This window comes from Phaseolus vulgaris, chromosome 2 (assembly GCF_051622355.1).
Source record: "Phaseolus vulgaris cultivar YP4 chromosome 2, ASM5162235v1, whole genome shotgun sequence".
In the NCBI taxonomy this organism is placed as follows: domain Eukaryota; kingdom Viridiplantae; phylum Streptophyta; class Magnoliopsida; order Fabales; family Fabaceae; genus Phaseolus; species Phaseolus vulgaris.
In genome coordinates, this window is record NC_143499.1 from 22016772 (window position 1) to 22033472 (window position 16701).

Genomic DNA, 16701 nt, shown 5'->3' on the forward strand with positions numbered 1-16701 from the left:
ATCTAGTTCTAGGTTGAGTGACTCCTATGCTGAGGAGAGTCTGAGAATGAATGAATATTATCAACCTCAACCTAAGAGAACTAGAAAGGAAAACCCAAAGGAGACTAGGATAGACTTACCTCATTTCTATGGAAAAGAAAATGTTGAAACATATCTAGAATGGGAGATGAAAGTAGAACAACTTTTTGCTTACCACCGTGTTAGTGAGGAGAGGAAAGTACCCTTAGCTACCTTAAGTTTCCAAGGAAATGCTATGTATTGGTGGACTATCCTAAAAGGAGAAAGACATCTCCACAAGGACCCTCTCATTACATATTGGAATGACCTTAGGGGAGCCTTGAGATGTCGCCATATTCCCTCTTACTACAATAGGAAGTTTATAGACAAGCTCCAAAGACTTCATAAAAAAATCTTAATATAAAAGAATATTGACAAAATATAGTGTTATATATAATAAAAGTATTCTTAATGATGTAAAAAATAGATTATATGCGTCACTACTTCAAGTAATAACAAATCCATTGTAAAAGTATTTATAATAACATGTTAACTAGAATGATGATTAAGTTCCAAAAATAATATATAAGTAAAAATAAGTTAATGTTGTATGATTTTGAATTAAAAAAAATCATCAAACCAGGAAGTTATAAATTTTTACCAATTTACATTTTCCAAAGAACAAATCATCTAAATTAGAAAAAAGAAGTTGAAAGGAAAATTTAGTTTAACTCTAGACAAATTTTGATAAAACCAAAAAAAAAAATTACTTTAACAACTCCATGACTAAGTTACCAATTTTCTTTTAACAATGTTAATAAATCAATTCAATGTAGAACTCAAACCTCGAGTCTTGACTTGTACCATTCATACCAAAGGGTCGAGTCGAACCGCAGGCGATCCTTCCCTGCGGTTGGTGAAATTACAGTTCATTCAGTGCGAAAGGAAACTTGGTCGGTCTTATTCCATCCCCTCCTCACCATTTTCACCAACAATTTTCACTGTTAACACCAACACGCCCAAAACCTCAATCTTGTTGAGATCCCTCGCACCCTTTTCCATTCAAAACTAGGGTAAAATCGAACCATCCACCACTTTGCACTGATGCAGTTTCTATTGTTTCTAATTTCCAATTTCCACTTTTGATTTCTTCCTCTTTTTGACAAAGGGTGTGGCAAGATGAGTGAGGTCTTCGAAGGGTACGAGCGCCAGTACTGTGACCTATCTGCTAATCTCTCCCGCAAATGTAGTTCAACCTCGCTTATTTCTGATCAAGGTGCCTTCAAAATCCTAATTTTGTTGTGTTTTAATCCACCCCTTTTGTCGTTTACAACTTTTTTTCTGTGTTGTGTTTTGTTATCTGAAGTGCCCCTGTTGTTTTCTTGCTCTGATTGGCACGGAACGCATCATAGGATGCATATCAAGAGTTTGTGTGTTGGGAAATGGATTTTCTCATAGCTGAACCCTTCATAAATCATGGCTATGAGAAAAGAAACTAGGGTTTATAATCCAAATTTTGTTGTACTAGATTATTCGAGTGTCAAGATTTGGTCAAAGCTAGTAAAAGTCGTTATTTTATCTTGTTCAATGATTTTGTGCTAATACTATGTGATTTGATCTATATGATTCGATGAGGTTTGCTATATTGTTGATCAGTTAGGTTGATTGTGCTACCGGGACTAGTCTTTTTCTTCGATTTCTCAGATGTTCGCTGGTTTCTGGTGACATGGATGATGCGTTTCTTTTGTTGATAATAGTGTTTACTTGTGGAAAGTGAAAACTTAGATAAATTTGTGGAGGAGCTGGAGGATTTTATTTACCGTGGTTCGTGCCAGATGTTTTCTGGAGTCTGCTGATGTAACATGAAGATGGCTTATTGTTTAATGTTAAATTTTATTTACTGATTTTTTAATCAACACTATTTCAGAACAGAAGCTGGAGAAGTTTTCCGAGATCAAAGCAGGACTAGATGACGCTGATGTTCTGGTAGTAACATGAATGTTTTCTTACATGTTCGTGCTTTGTTTTTATTGGTATTATCTTCTATTCATTTTTTATATCTATCACTTATTTCCCTGTCCAGATTCGGAAAATGGACCTTGAGGCAAGAAGTTTGCAGCCAAGTGTAAAGGCTATGCTCCTCGCAAAGTTGAGGGAGTACAAATCTGATCTAAGCAACTTGAAAAAGGAATTTAGAAGGCTAACATCACCTAATTCTGATGAGTCTGCCCGTCAAGAATTGTTGGAGGCTGGAACGGCAGATACTCATTTGGTATTTTTTTGGGACCCTAGATTGTATTACTTGGCATCCTTTTCTTAAAAAAAAAATAGCGAAAAGAGTTTGTGGCTTTGTTGGTTAGAGATATGAAATATCTTCATGTAACAGCTAAAACGTTTTGGATAGTTAGTCCTTCCTTGACATGGTATCCAAGCTTTTATGACCAAGTGGTCTCGAGTTTGATAAAAAGTTTAATTACAGCATGAGATAGTTGCATTATCTTTGCTTGAAGCCCAAAGGGAACATGTTAGAAGTATAATGTAAAATTACTGGATTACATTGACCAGAGATATGTCCAAATTTGCAGGATTGAGTTAGGTGTAATAAACTTTCTAAGAAAAACCATTTGTGTGTCTTCGCATGGCAGCTGAAGCCTTTGGAATAGTTCATTCATGATAGAAACTACCATTAAAGCTTTTCAAATAGCAATGTTTTGTTTAGATGTTTGATATAATTAGAGAATTTTTGTCCATTAATGTTGGAGATTCCATTGAGCTATAGCCTTTTTAATTTGTTATACAATTTATGGTTCTAGTTCCTGGACACCATTGATGTTTGAAGAAATAGGTGTCAGTGAATGTGGGTTTGATCTGTTACCTTTCCCAGTTTAATTGCAGCCTACTATCACTTGAGTATTTATCGTAGAATTCTTGTAGCTTGCCATTGTTTAACAGCCTGTGAATTAGGACATATTAATAATGTATTATAGCATGCTATATATGTCTGATCATTAGGAGTGGCAAATTGGATGGATCGGGGATGAAAAAACATCCATTAATTCATATTGATCCGTTAAAAATTTAATTTAATTCTGATCCATTTAATAAAAATCGAATTCATCCATCCATACATAAAAGTAAATTTTTAAAAAATTTCAAATTTTTTTTTGTAAAACAATTTAAAAAATTATTTTTGAATACTTTTTTCAAAAGTTAGTTTAAGATATATTTAATTATGAAAAAAAGTTAGTTGAATTGATTTTGATCCGTTAAGTATTTATAGAGATTGATCCTTAATCATCTATAAAATTAATTTGATCTTTTTATAATTTTGTAATGGATGAATTTGATGGATTTTCTTGTGGATGGATGGGATGAATGATGGATAAATGGATTGTTTTGTCACCCTAATAATCATTGAGAGTGTTATGCCTGTGATGAGAATAAGGTTGCTTGTTTCTTGCAAATAAGGTTGCAGACGTGTGCATATGCATATTGGGCTCTGTTTTATACATATTGAGAGTGCAGTTTAGATGCATATTATCTAGTGCTCTGTTTGGCCTTTTACCATATTTTTGTTTTCTGAATTTTGAAATTAGTAGGTTTTTGAAGTTGGTTGCACTTGTTGTAAGCCAAGTAGTGAAGCAGTTCTGATGTTGTTAATCTATTGTTTGGTTGGAAAATATGGATAACATTGCAGGCTTCTGCTGATCAGAGAGAAAGATTAACGATGTCTGTGGAGAGATTAAATCACTCCAGTGACAGAATAAGGGAGAGCCATAGAACCTTGCTGGAGACCGAAGAACTTGGTGTCTCCATCCTCCAAGATTTGCACAGTCAGAGAGAGACTCTACTGAACTCCCATAAAAGGGTATGTTGATATGTGAAAGCTATTTTTTTAAAATTGAATTCTGATTGTGGGAACTTGGGGTTTTAGTCCTTTTTTCATGCACTAGGAAAGAATCATGAGATGATCTTTATTCTGAGGAGAAGTAATTAAAACCAATTATAACACTTCTTTCTTGGGGAATAAGATTGTGAACCTCCTTTCAACATAATAACAAGTGCAATGTAGAAGTTGTGATGATTATTGGTTGCTGGTGATGTTTCCTTGCGTTGCAGCTTCATGGGATAGATGATGCTATTGACAAGAGCAAGAAGGTTTTAACTACCATGTCACGGAGAATAACTAGAAACAAATGGATCGTTTCATCTGTGATTGGAGCGCTTGTTTTTGCAATAGCTGTTATTCTTTTTTACAAGCTATCTCATTAGCTTATATATGCATACAATATATGAGAGGATGGAGGCAATGTTTAATGCTTTTATGTTCTTGGTTGTATATAGGAAACATATAGACATATGTGGCGTTATCATATATCCCTGCAATTATTTCGCCGCTGTTATTTTTAAGATTGAAAAGTTTTCAATGATATATACCTTGCTTTTCATGCTCTTAATTATGTTTTTCTATTGAACTGCAAGAACAATTAGTTTAATGCAAGTAATTCTTTTCGAGTATATTCTTTTTATGACATGATGCTTTTCTACTAGCATTTCTGAAGTTCATGAGTTCTAAATCTTTGTGCTAATGCTGTTTGCGAGACCCTTGTTCATTGCCTTTAGCTTCAGTTTGATGCCGTTGAAGAGTGTTTAGGTGAAAAGAAAGCAAAAAGAAACTTTGCTGAAAATGCAACTTCTATTATTTTCTCTAAAATGTTTATGGTGATAATTCTTTGGTGAAATTTATTAAAATAAGTTAGAAGGAATTTATAGAAAAGGTCAAAAATTTACTTCCCGTAAGTTTAAATAAAATTAGTACAAACTGAACTAAATGTCTCTTAACTCTACTCACTATTGTTATTTTGCTCAATTTACTTGAAGTCGTATTTGTCGGAAATAACCCCATTAACAATCTTACTTTTAGTTTCACTTTTATTAAACTTCATTTTCTTCAAGAAAAATGAACTTCAATAAGATCATTTTTGTCAAAATTATAACACAATCATTTTATCTGTATGTTGATTTTCTTATAAGTTCTGTCACTTAATTTCATTTCATAAAGCAAAGAAATTAATATTTGTAACAACTATTATTTATTAAAAATCACTCATTTTGTTCAAATATAAACAGAATTACTACTTTTTATACTAATAATCATATTTAAAAATAAAATTTCTCTAAAGGGTCATTTATTAAACTTGATAAAAGAAAATAACAGAGAGTAATTAAGATTCTATTTTTATGGAATCATTAAATTAAATTAAATAAAAAATAGTTAGAATTTGTTTATGTTTAAGTTTATTGAAAATTTTGGTCTATATAATTGAGTAAGGGGAGAATATTTGATTTCGAAACTAAATATAAACAAAATTAACAAAAGTTAACACTAATTAAGAAGATTGCTAATATTATTTAATTTTTTAAGTTAAATTTTATTTTTATTAAAATGATTTTCAGTTAAAAATTGGAATCGATAATAACAAGATTTGAGTAAGAGTTTTGATTAATTAAAAAGTATTTTTTTTTATAATTATGTGATTAACTGAATCATAATTGTGGGGAGGAAGAAAAATAAAATAACGTGGATCTTAAAATAGCGTGTAATAGTTGTAGTGTATGTGTAGAGTACAAAATGATTAGGAAAAGAAGTAGGAAGTGAAGTTGGAACAAGTAAGATCGAGGTGGACCCCACTTAACAAAAAATCTCCTTTCCCAATTTCACAAACTCAACTCCAACTTTTTCTCTTCCTTCCCAACTTCTCTTCTCTTCTCTCTTCTTCAACTCCAAATCCATTTGAATTCTCATGGATTCCCTTCCTTCCGTATCGCCCTCCATGGTGCTCCCTCCCTCCCACCCTTTCCGACGTCTCCCTCCGCGCCTCCTCTCTGCCGGAACCCGAAGCCGCCGTCGCCGCCATGTCTCCCTCTCCTGCACCCTCGCCGGTGACGGCACAGATGACGACCTAGACAGGGCTCTCCACATGGACGGCGCCATTCCCGGCACCTCCAACGAGTTCGTCAAACGCGTCTCTTCACGCGCCTATGACATGCGCCGCAACCTCCAGCAGTCCTTTGATTCCAGCAGCTACGACGGTACCACACACACCTTCCCTTTCCTTTTCTTGCATAATCATAGACACTTTTCTTTTTATATGTAGTAATTAAAATATATTTCAATCATAACAGCTAAAATGTATATATTTTTTTTATGTAGGGGACTAACCGTAGTGATCTAGTGGATAATTCATCCTTATTCTTGTAATTCATCCAAAGTGTAGGGATTAGAATTTACAGTTCTTGTATAAAAGGACTAGAACTTAAAATAAAGATCATCATAATGACTAAGTGTTCTATGTTATTGTTGTTGTACCTTCAAAAGTTAAAGGGAGAAAGAAATTTGTTGTTAATGTGTTGTTTATAGTTCCCTTAATTTCTATTCAGTTTTAGATGCCAACCCTTGGAGAGAGACTTCGAAGCCCGTGTATGTACTCACGCAAAAGGAAAATCAATTGTGCACAATGAAGACCCGCAGAAATAGAAGGTTGGGTTGATTAGTGATTCGACATATTCTCTGGTTTTTTTATCTTAGGTAGTGTTTGGCATTGCTCCTAGCTGAGTGTGTTTTTATCTGTGACAGTGAGGTTGAAAGAGAGCTTGGATTGTTGTTTTCTAAAGGAGGCAAGTGGGGATCTGGAATTGGAAATCAGTCCAAACAGGCGAGGGGAGAGGCTACTAAGTTTCAAATGCTTGTGGAGGATGTTAGAGAGGGAGTACTGGTATGTGTTCTATTACACATGATGTTGTGACTTAGTTAATATTCATTAAGCATGTGGGGAACATTTTGTAATCTGAAATTCATGTGAAAATGTCGAAATATTATGATATATGTGCTTACCTTTTGTTTGAATTCAATTATATGGTTACTTCAATTTGAAACCAATTTTTATATGGTACTTCAATCACTTTGGTTAGAGCAAACCAGGATGCACGTAAAAATTGCGGTTCTTTATGTACTTTTGGGACTATTCTCCTATAAAAGGATCTGCAACTGAAAAGCCACAACCTCAATGTTTTGAGGTATCCACTGTTGCAATTGTGACTGCATCAGCTGCATTTACTTGTAATTTCTCACGATTTCAAGAAATTAAACCTTGACCAAAATTTAAAATCTTAAATTGGAGTTTCCACCTTGAAAACTTACATAGATCTCTCATCTCATGCAACTTTTCCTATACATATTATAAAGTTGAAACTCCAATTTTGATTGAAGAACAACAGAAACAGTATCTGAAGAAGTACACCTAAGTTCTGACCCCAAATGCAATGAAACAGTCTTGTGTTACATATTGCCTGGTTTATTGTAATATTCAATATATTCGAACATAATTTAATCACTTACAATATAATTGCAGGTATTTGAAGATGAAAATGAGGCTGTAAAGTATTGTGACTTGCTAGAAGGAGGTGGTCAGGGTTGTGAGGGTGTTGCCGAGATAGAAGCCTCATCGGTATAAATAACTAACCAATTATCTTTTGTCACTATTCTTTCCGTTGCTTGTAAACAATGTACCACCACACCTGCTTTGTTCTTGCAGATATTTGATCTTTGCCAGAAAATGAGGGCTCTTGCAGTTCTATTCCGCAGAGGGAGGACTCCTCCTCTTCCTGAAAGTCTTAAACTCAATCTGCGAGCTCGTAAAAGGTCCCTTGAAGATCAAGATGATCTGATGTGAAATTCATAATCCCTTTCGATAAGAGGGAAGCATCTGTGCTAACTGTTAATATTCTTAACCCCCCAAAGGAACGAAATATGTATATTGATAGAAATTCATTCATCATATAATTGAAAATAATATAGCATGCATACGATTGGCCAATGTATATGGTAACCAGAAAAATGTGTACGGTTGTCCAATGCTTGTCCTCAAAATTACGTGTGCTTGCTTCAAAAATTAAAGTGCTTTAATAATTGATTATTGATAAATTAATTTTGTTTGGAAAAGTTATGAAAAGATGTTTTAAAATAATTAATTAACATAAATATTTGGAATATGTATGGACCCGAATGAAAAAGTTGATAAAGAATAATTATACATTATAAATTTTTAAATTTATGAAAATAATTTATTTTATAAGAAAGTCTGTTAAGTCTTGGTTGATATTTTAAACTTCTAATTTATTCTATAAACAGTTTATTTTTCATAAAGCAGCTAAAATTAAATCAAAGTTTTCTTAAGCATGTTGGTAGAGATTACCTTGTATGGATTATGGATCCAAGATTAAATCCGCATTGTGTGCATAAAAGGTCTTGGATGTTATGAATAAATCTCTTGAATATTGCCTACCTGTAGGAACATCAAATACTATTGTTTTTTTTTACCAAAGAAACTCTAAACAATATTACATAAGGGTTCTCCATAATACTTTTATTATGAGAATAAAAATTTAGAGAGATGAATGCACCATATTATCTAAATCTATTTAGAGCGGTCATCTTAATATCTCCTAGTACGACTTGGAACATAGATATAGATTTATAGAATTGCAAATTATGCTACGTCATTTACATGAACATTAATAAAAACCTTAACTTTCTCATCACACTTAGATGCACCAATCATTTTGGAAGGATTGATAGTTTTTACATTTTTTTACTTCTTCTACTACTCAAACTAATATCTTAAAAACATGTTTCCACAATTCTTTATTTATTTATATATATATATATATATAATTGATTAAAAATAATAAAATAAAATAAAAAGAGAAATCACATCACTAGTTGATATCTAATTTTAAGAACAAAATCGTTTTATGGTATTTAGTATTTTTCTCTTATTTAAAGGAAAATATTAAATTAAAAAGATGACAACTTAATTAAAAAAGTGAACCTGACGTGAATCGAACACGCAACCTTCTGATCTGGAGTCAGACGCGCTACCATTGCGCCACAGATCCAACTATGAACGTCTTCTGTTATTATAAATATACATAGAAAGAAAGAGTATAACAAGTTTTCAGATCACTACACCTAAACCCTAAACTTATTTAGCCCTTAAATAAGAATAACAAGTCTTTAAAATAGCTTTTATATACATTCATAAATAAAAATAGGTGTTATCGAAAAAGTACATTGAGTTTACAAAATAAAATAATATGCAATTTATGTTTCTTAATACATAAAAAGTAAATATCCTATGTAGATTTTCGTATTCATCCTGTACTTAGAAAATTGTTAGTTCATGTCTTAACAATACGTAAACATATAATATATAAACAGAGGGTAACCAAATATAATTTAATCCAAAATATATACAAAAGACATGCAACACAAAAGTATTTGAATATCAAATAACACCCTCTAATCCTAATTTCATGTATCACAAATAAGTTCTTCATTCGTATTCCTACTTTACTTAGATCCCAAAAATTAAATGAATTCAACTTAATTAATGACTCGATAACTTCCACATAATAAATATTGGATATGTTTATCATAGATTAATATTTTTTAGATCATAATTTTGAAGACTCTTTTATTTTGTTTTGATTATGTCCTTAAAACAACAAAGTAAAAAGCATTAGGTCTTGTCAAACAAAAACATCCAATTTAATCTAAGTGACATAAGTTGTGTGATTGAACAAACACAATGTTTGTTCTTATGTTTGTAATTTTCTCATTGAGTTATGAGGTTTTGGTCAATAAAAGTTTCATTTTTTAATTCTCTATAACAGTTGTTTTAATATTCTAATCTCCTAGAAAACTGTTTTTTGTGAGAGGTTGTACTTGAACGCATGATTGAGAGTCTTCCTTATCTTAAACTTTGATTTCTTAGTTAGTTTGCATTGTTCTAATTAATTTATTGGGCGCATGATTCAAGAGAGGAGATAAGCATTCTCATGGAGTATACGCATGGAATAAAGTGGGTACTGATTAAACCAGTAGACGCATGCTTTACTGGTGAGCTTCAGTTGAATCAAATTGGCGCATGTTCAATTTGGTTTAGCTCTGTTTGAGGATTGAGAAAAGAATAATCTTTAGAGAACCTGTGAGGAATTCATTTGTAGAAGAACTTGGGAGTCAACCTGCATTCTTTATTGATTTAAATCATCATCTATATTTTCCTGCTTAACGATCACAACCCCTTTTGCTTTACTGTTATTGCTAATTTTCATTGTTTGCAGATAGATTTTGAATATTCACTAGAATCACTATTGGATTCATTCGGAGACGACTTGGGGTCATTTGACCACTTCTATACTATCATCATTCTAGCATTAGACAAATCTATGCTAGAATCGTCGTAATTTGATATTATCACTTATATTTCATTAGAAACAAAAGCATGAAGATAATGCAAAGAAGGGTCTGTTGTTTTTAAGCCACAACAACATGAATATTATCGAAGTCGTTTTTAAGCCACAACAACATGAATATTATCGAAGTCAAACATGTTCCAACTCTTGAGAACCAACTTCAGTGGCTGCAACTTCTTTTGAAGATTCACCATAGGCAGCCACTAGTAGGTTTAGTCAGGATTGCCATCTTGAAACAACTAGGGTTGCAACCACATTTTGAGAAACTTGAAGCAAGAAAACCTATGGCTAGTGATGGAGGCGAGTTTAAAATCATTTTCTCAGCAAGTGGACCAAGTCAACTATAGTACAACTAAGGGTTTATAATGAGGACATCCAAGCCCAAGGGCATGGTGTGGAGGAACTTGACCAAGACATAATTTCAAACTTAAGTGGACCCATGAACCAATTATTAAAATAAAATAATATTAATATTTTGCATGGAGTTAGGATGTGAACCCAAAACCAATTAGAAGGAGTCAACTTAACCAATGGGTCAAATGAACCTTTCTTGAAATATAGAGATTGTATTTTTATTTTATTTACTTACAAACGAGTCAAGACCTATAATTAAATTTGTATTTATATACTTTTGGAATTCAAAATGAGGATGAATGTTTTGACAATTTAATAAAGAGAACATATCTTTGCTAGGGTTCTTCCCTACATCTTGCGATCTTATCAAGAATTCACCAATTCTTATAGCGATAATCCTTAGGCTTATCAAAATTTGTTTGTGGCACCTCCCTCTATCCAAGTTTTCATTGTTACTAATTTTAATTCATTCCATTTCGGAACCCTAAATTCCTAATTCTACTGTTAGTTCTATTTGGAATCACATCAGTTGTCGTATCTACATGTAATTAAAGTTTACCAAAATAATAATAACTTTCAACATGAAGTGAGATAAGGATAAACATTAATTTTGTAAATAATTATAAGTGTACCTGTATAGGCAAAGAGGGCCTAGATAGTACCTGAGGTTAGTCGTACAATTGTTGATGTGTTGGTGATCCTCTGGTTCCTTCCTTCGAGATTGACCTGAAAAAGGTACTCTAACGATCAAGTAATTACTCTGTGTGAAGAGTGTATACTGGTAATTGATAAAAGCGTACCTTACACCTCCGCATAGGGTTTATTTATAGTGTTGGTCATGGGCCCTTGTTATGATGGTCAGATTTCAATTATTCACTGATGTGTATCGTGATCCCTGATTAATAGGGAGATATATTGGTAAGTATGTTGGAATATCTGAAGAATATTTGTGCCATCTTTCAGTTAATCAGTTTTTAGCTGATTTGTCGAAGATACGTCTCGCGTATTCCAGGATACGAATTATGACTCATATATTGTAATTGTCGTTACTGCCATTGATGGTTTTGCCTTCATGACAAATTAGTTTCTTGGATTGTTGAGATGATTGGCGAAAGCTAATGGATAAAACAGACAAGGATGGCTCCCATGGAGTTATGGTTTCCTTGAAGGTGCATGAAGAGTAGGGAGAGTGATTGGTTGGGCCATATCACTTGGAGAGGTGAAGAAGATCAAGGTGTCTATCCTAGAGAGGTATAGACAAGGGAGTGAGAAAGCTTACAAACTTGCCAACAATTCACTCATATATTTGATCTTAGAAAAATAAGAGCCAAACACCCTAATATATAATGATGAGTTCCGTCCAATGTACAAAGAAATGGGTGGGAAAATTCAAAAGAATTAGGTTTGAAATTGGCACCTATTTTGGAGTCACAAGGCAATCATGACCAAGGTGTGCTTCATGTAACTCTTTTTAGGTTAATGGTTGGCCTAGGTTAAATTAAGAGTCTTATAGAAACCCTAATTTAACCTATGTTCGTTTTAAAGTGCCTAATTCAACCCTAATTACAATTAAGAAAAATTACAAGTAAAATTCATATTTTACTTTTAGCAAGAAAATAAATTCTACTATAAAATTCTACACTAGGTTATGATATTTTTTAACATATGTAAAGGAGGGTGTCTTTGCCATCAGTAGTAGAGTCCCAAACTTCTTCCATCTTCCTTGCCATGGACCTAGTGGTTAGGCCTGAGCTTGACATTCTTCCATCAGCCATTTATTGCATGTCTTGAGGTGTCCTTTGACTCGGGCGCTCAATCACCTAGGTCGAGACTAGCTCGTCCGATACCGACTGGTACACTTGCCCCCTAGGCTCGAAGAAATTAATTTCTAAAGAGTCGTAAAATGATCGTTGGGCTTCCCGAGGGGAGATGTAACTGTTGGGCGTAATTAATACTTGTCAGAGATGTGACGCATGCTTTTTCGAAAAGTCGTCGTTTGGAAGTATTATTTCATCAAATAAATCTAACGGTTGAGAATTAGTGACGTTTCAGATGCCGAGTGGCATGAACCCTTGGATGATTATTGATCTAACGGTGCCGAGTAGGGTATGCTTCAATCTCTCTCCTATTTGGTTTTCTATAAATAGAAACGCATTTGAATGTAATAAGGTTTACTACTCATTCATTGTGCCATAGAGTTCACGTAGCTTGCTCTGAGTGTGGAGTAAACAAGTCTTCTTTCACATGTCTTTAAAAAGGTTAGTAATGTCTACCTGTGCCAAGTTTTCTAACATTATTTTGAATATAGAGTCTTCTTAGCCTACTCGCACCACATCTAGTGGTGCGAGAGACGTGAGTGGCTTGGACCATGCGGTCGACCCTACGTCAGACTGTCCGAGCTACGAGTGGATTAATGCACTCATCTTGGATGTCCTTGCTTGCTTCAGGGGTCCAACTACTTTAGATGGTTTATTTGTATCTAAAGTATCAATTTTGAAACCTGATTCTACTTTGGTCGCAGTGGCTACCGATAGTTTCAACCACACCGACCGGGTTTACCACGATCGGGAAGGTGCACCCCAAGATTTCTTTTTTGTATATAACACATTTTCAATGACTTGCATGTTACACTTCCCTTCAACGAATTTACGATGGGGGACCTTCGGATCCTTAACGCAGCGCCGACTCAATTACATCCTAACTCGTGGACGACTCTCTAAGCGTTTAGGATACTTTGTAATATTTTTAGGTTACAACCCATTCCTCAATCCTTATTCTATTATAATTCCTGACTGAGTGCTCCAATGAGTTGGTTGTCTTTGACAAGTCGACCAGGGAGTATTCGTTTTGCACCTTATACCTTGTCTTATAAATATTTTAAAGAAAAATACTTTAAAATTTTTGTGGAGCCAGACAGTAAACCATTTTTTTATGATGTGAAACGGAAAACCAAATTTCCTTTTCATTGGACTCGAACACCAACCAGATATGTCTCCTAGCCGAGTTCTTCAATGACTCCCTAGGATAAGGAAATTTTTTGCGTGCTTGACCAGCTCCCGAATAGGCTACCTACGCGGGAGTTGGTAGGATTGTACAAGTCGTCCAAGAGGTGGATGGATCTGATTGGTATGTGAATTTCCTTTGCACACGACTTTATTCATTATGTTGAGGGGATGTTTAATTCATTTATGTTTTGCAGCAATTATGTCTCGGGTAGATCCAGAATCAGCTAACTATTTAAAACAATTAAGACGACAAGCGACAACGAGGAAACATAGCAGTTTTGAGCCGGTTGGTACGAGAAACTAGATCCCTCTTGTTGACGTGGTGCCTCCAAAAACTATTGTGCCTCCAATGAATCCCAAGAAAAGAGGTCGGTTGACAAAATCCGCGCAACAAAGGACTGAGGCGAGGTCATCCTATCGTCATCCTTCCATGCTCGACCAACATCTTCAATTGGCCCAAGGTATCCAAGTTGCAATGACTCTCGAAGAGGAGAGCATCTTAGTGGTCTTCCCAACAAACGACTTGGTGGCGGAGCTGGCTGTGTTGCACAGTCGTGCGTTGGTTGGCGGTCGAACACTAGGGGAGGAGTTGGAGAGAAATTTGGCCATTATGGTAGCCAAGCAGAAGGCCGAGCTGAATGAGTCCTCTAGCTCTCTAAAGGCTAGATTGGAAGCGATGGGATCGCTTGATGAGAAAATGCGCCAAGTTATTACTAAAGCTGACAAGGCTAAAAAGGAGGTGGCGGCCCTGAAGGTCGAGCTAGAGGTGGAAAAGGTCGACCGTGCGAGGGTGTAGAGCGAAGTGGCCAACAAAGAGAAAGCGCCGATTAGAGAATTGGAAGAATGTCAATCATTCGTTCTTCGGATCAACAAAAACTTTTTTTACCAAGGTCTCTGTCAGGCGGCATACCTTCATGGCATTCCGCTTGAAGACGATCGATATGACATGAACAATATGGAGAACGCTGAGGGCCAAGGGGATAACATCGGAGGTACCCAAGGCGAGGCCGAGCCCTCCTTGGAGGAGTTATGAAAAAATTGTAAATTTCAAATATTGAAGTTATTTGAAATTTTATCTTGGGCCCAAGATGTGGGCATTGAAAATTTTTAACTTCTGCACTTTTACGTTATGCTTGAACGCTTTAAATATTTGCAATATTTAATCCTTGCCGAACGATAAAATTTCGATATTTGACTCTTTGATTTCTTTGTGGTAATATCTTGAACTTGGCTTACCGAGCCTTTTGCAATATTGATCGTGCCTTTAATAAGTTGTAGATAGAAGAACTCTAACAATGTTTTTCAGTTAGCGAAATAGATGGTATGGTTTTGACAAAGTGTGATGGAATAATTTGGTCGAATTCGTAATCGAAAATCAATGTAACTAGTAATGGTTGACCAAGCCTTGAAGTATTTTGCAATTAATAACATTTGCCAAATACCGAAATAGATGGCATTGTCGTTGCCAAGTAGAATAAAAATAATCTGGCCGAAGCCGTAAATAAGTTTATTGATGCATTGAAGACGTTCTAATGACTCCACCTAACGGATGAGTCTTAATAAACTGGTCAAGGTAGAAGACTTCACCTGTGTGATTGTAGTTGGTATTTGGATTCATAAATGATTTATTTAGGATTTAGGGTTTAGGATTTATTGATCGGGCCTTTAATAAGTTGTAGATAGAAGAACTCTAGCAATGCTTTTTAGTCACTAAAATAAATTGTATGGTTTTGAGAAAGTGTAATGGAATAATTTGGTCGAATCCGTAATCATGAATCAATGTAACTAGTAATGGCTAACCAAGCCTTGAAGTATTTTGCAATTAATAACATTTTCCAAATACCAAAATAGATGGCATTGTCGTTGCTAAGTAGAATAAAAATAATTTGCCCGAAGTCGTAAATAACTTGATTGATGCATTGAACTTGATAATTCGAGTGACGTTGTAATGACTCCACCTAATCGATGAGTCTTAATAAGCTGGTCAAGGTATAAGACTTCACCTGTGTGAATGTAGTTGGTATTTGGATTCATAGATGACTTATTTATGGCCACCAATGGCGAATTGAGTAGGCCTGGCTGACTGAGCCTTTGAGTATTTACTTCTCTTAAGTTGTTAAAAGTTTATCGATGCCATAATTAAGAATACAACTTCATTTAATGACGAACGTTTAATTTATTCAATGGCCTTGATGAATTCGGTTGAAGAGAAAACTTTTATTTCATTTTGATTGCGTGAGGCGATAGTGGTTAACATGTCATAATTTCTATTGGTCGAGGAGTTCCCTCGATAAATTCAGTTTGAATGAAGACTCCTATTTTATTCTGGTTGTGTGAGGTGATAGTGGGTGAAATTTCATAATTTCAATTGGTCGAGGATTTGACCTTGATGAATTTAGTTGGAGTGAAGACTCCTTGAGTGAGGTCGTGTAAACAAATTTTATGTTTAACATTCACATTTGACTAGGCACGATCATAAAAGTTGTTCGGTCGCTGGTAACCGTGCAATCAGTAAGGGTCGTTAGTATCTGAGCGGCTACCGTTACTGAGTAATCCCTGTTGAACAGTGTGTAAATATGCAAGATAAGAATATATAATTTTAAAGTACCTCGTCGGTCGAAAAACAACCGAGCGAGGAAAGAGTACACTATTTTTATTGAAATTTGTTAATTGTAATAAAATTTGAGATGCGTGACATTCCACATTCTCGGTACAGATTTACCTAATAAAAATTCTAGACAATAGGCTCCGCTGACCACCGTGTCTGATATGCAGAAAGGTCCTTCCCAATTGTTTGAGAACTTGCCTTCATTTTTTCAGGCGTCGTTGTACATTCGCTAGACCAAATCTCCCTTTTGAAAACTTCGTGGAATGACTTTAGAATTATATCGCCTTCTCTTAATCTACTTTTTTCCCTGAGCTCGTTGATCAAGTCGAGGCCGACCAACAAGCTTTCTTTGTTACGATTCAGATCTAGAGTTTGTTATTGTAGAGAGGGCTCTTTGACTTCAACTAGGATCATAACTTA

General features: G+C 34.7%; 2 protein-coding genes and 1 non-coding gene across 3 annotated transcripts; 2 read left to right on the forward strand and 1 right to left on the reverse strand.

Annotated features, from left to right (window-relative positions):
• Positions 1–804: 804 nt before the first annotated feature.
• Positions 805–4454, forward strand: LOC137810909 (vesicle transport v-SNARE 12). The gene is made up of 6 exons (XM_068612404.2): positions 805–1070; positions 1166–1273; positions 1925–1983; positions 2081–2269; positions 3695–3865; positions 4117–4454. Exons 2-6 carry the CDS (start codon positions 1177–1179, stop codon positions 4267–4269), a joined length of 669 nt encoding a protein of 222 aa, XP_068468505.1. The 5' UTR covers positions 805–1070; positions 1166–1176; the 3' UTR covers positions 4270–4454.
• Positions 4455–5597: 1143 nt separating this feature from the next.
• On the forward strand, positions 5598–7878 carry LOC137810910 (plant/protein). The gene is made up of 5 exons (XM_068612405.2): positions 5598–6090; positions 6439–6538; positions 6635–6773; positions 7410–7505; positions 7593–7878. The coding sequence occupies exons 1-5, from the start codon at positions 5802–5804 to the stop codon at positions 7728–7730; spliced, it is 762 nt and encodes a 253-aa protein (XP_068468506.2). The 5' UTR covers positions 5598–5801; the 3' UTR covers positions 7731–7878.
• Positions 7879–8883: 1005 nt separating this feature from the next.
• TRNAW-CCA (transfer RNA tryptophan (anticodon CCA)) lies at positions 8884–8955 on the reverse strand. The gene has a single exon. It is a non-coding gene; the product is annotated as a tRNA-Trp (tRNA).
• Between the last annotated feature and the right edge of the window lie 7746 nt (positions 8956–16701).

Bases quoted from the DNA above. Each gene is read 5' to 3' on its own strand.
- LOC137810909 (XM_068612404.2), top strand. From the start codon at position 1,177: ATGAGTGAGGTCTTCGAAGGGTACGAGCGCCAGTACTGTGACCTATCT. The intron at 2,270-3,694 runs GTATTTTTTTGG...ATAACATTGCAG, and splicing joins GAACGGCAGATACTCATTTG to GCTTCTGCTGATCAGAGAGA. The intron at 3,866-4,116 runs GTATGTTGATAT...CTTGCGTTGCAG, and splicing joins TACTGAACTCCCATAAAAGG to CTTCATGGGATAGATGATGC.
- LOC137810910 (XM_068612405.2), top strand. From the start codon at position 5,802: ATGGATTCCCTTCCTTCCGTATCGCCCTCCATGGTGCTCCCTCCCTCC. The intron at 6,539-6,634 runs GTTGGGTTGATT...TATCTGTGACAG, and splicing joins AAGACCCGCAGAAATAGAAG to TGAGGTTGAAAGAGAGCTTG. The intron at 6,774-7,409 runs GTATGTGTTCTA...ATATAATTGCAG, and splicing joins ATGTTAGAGAGGGAGTACTG to GTATTTGAAGATGAAAATGA.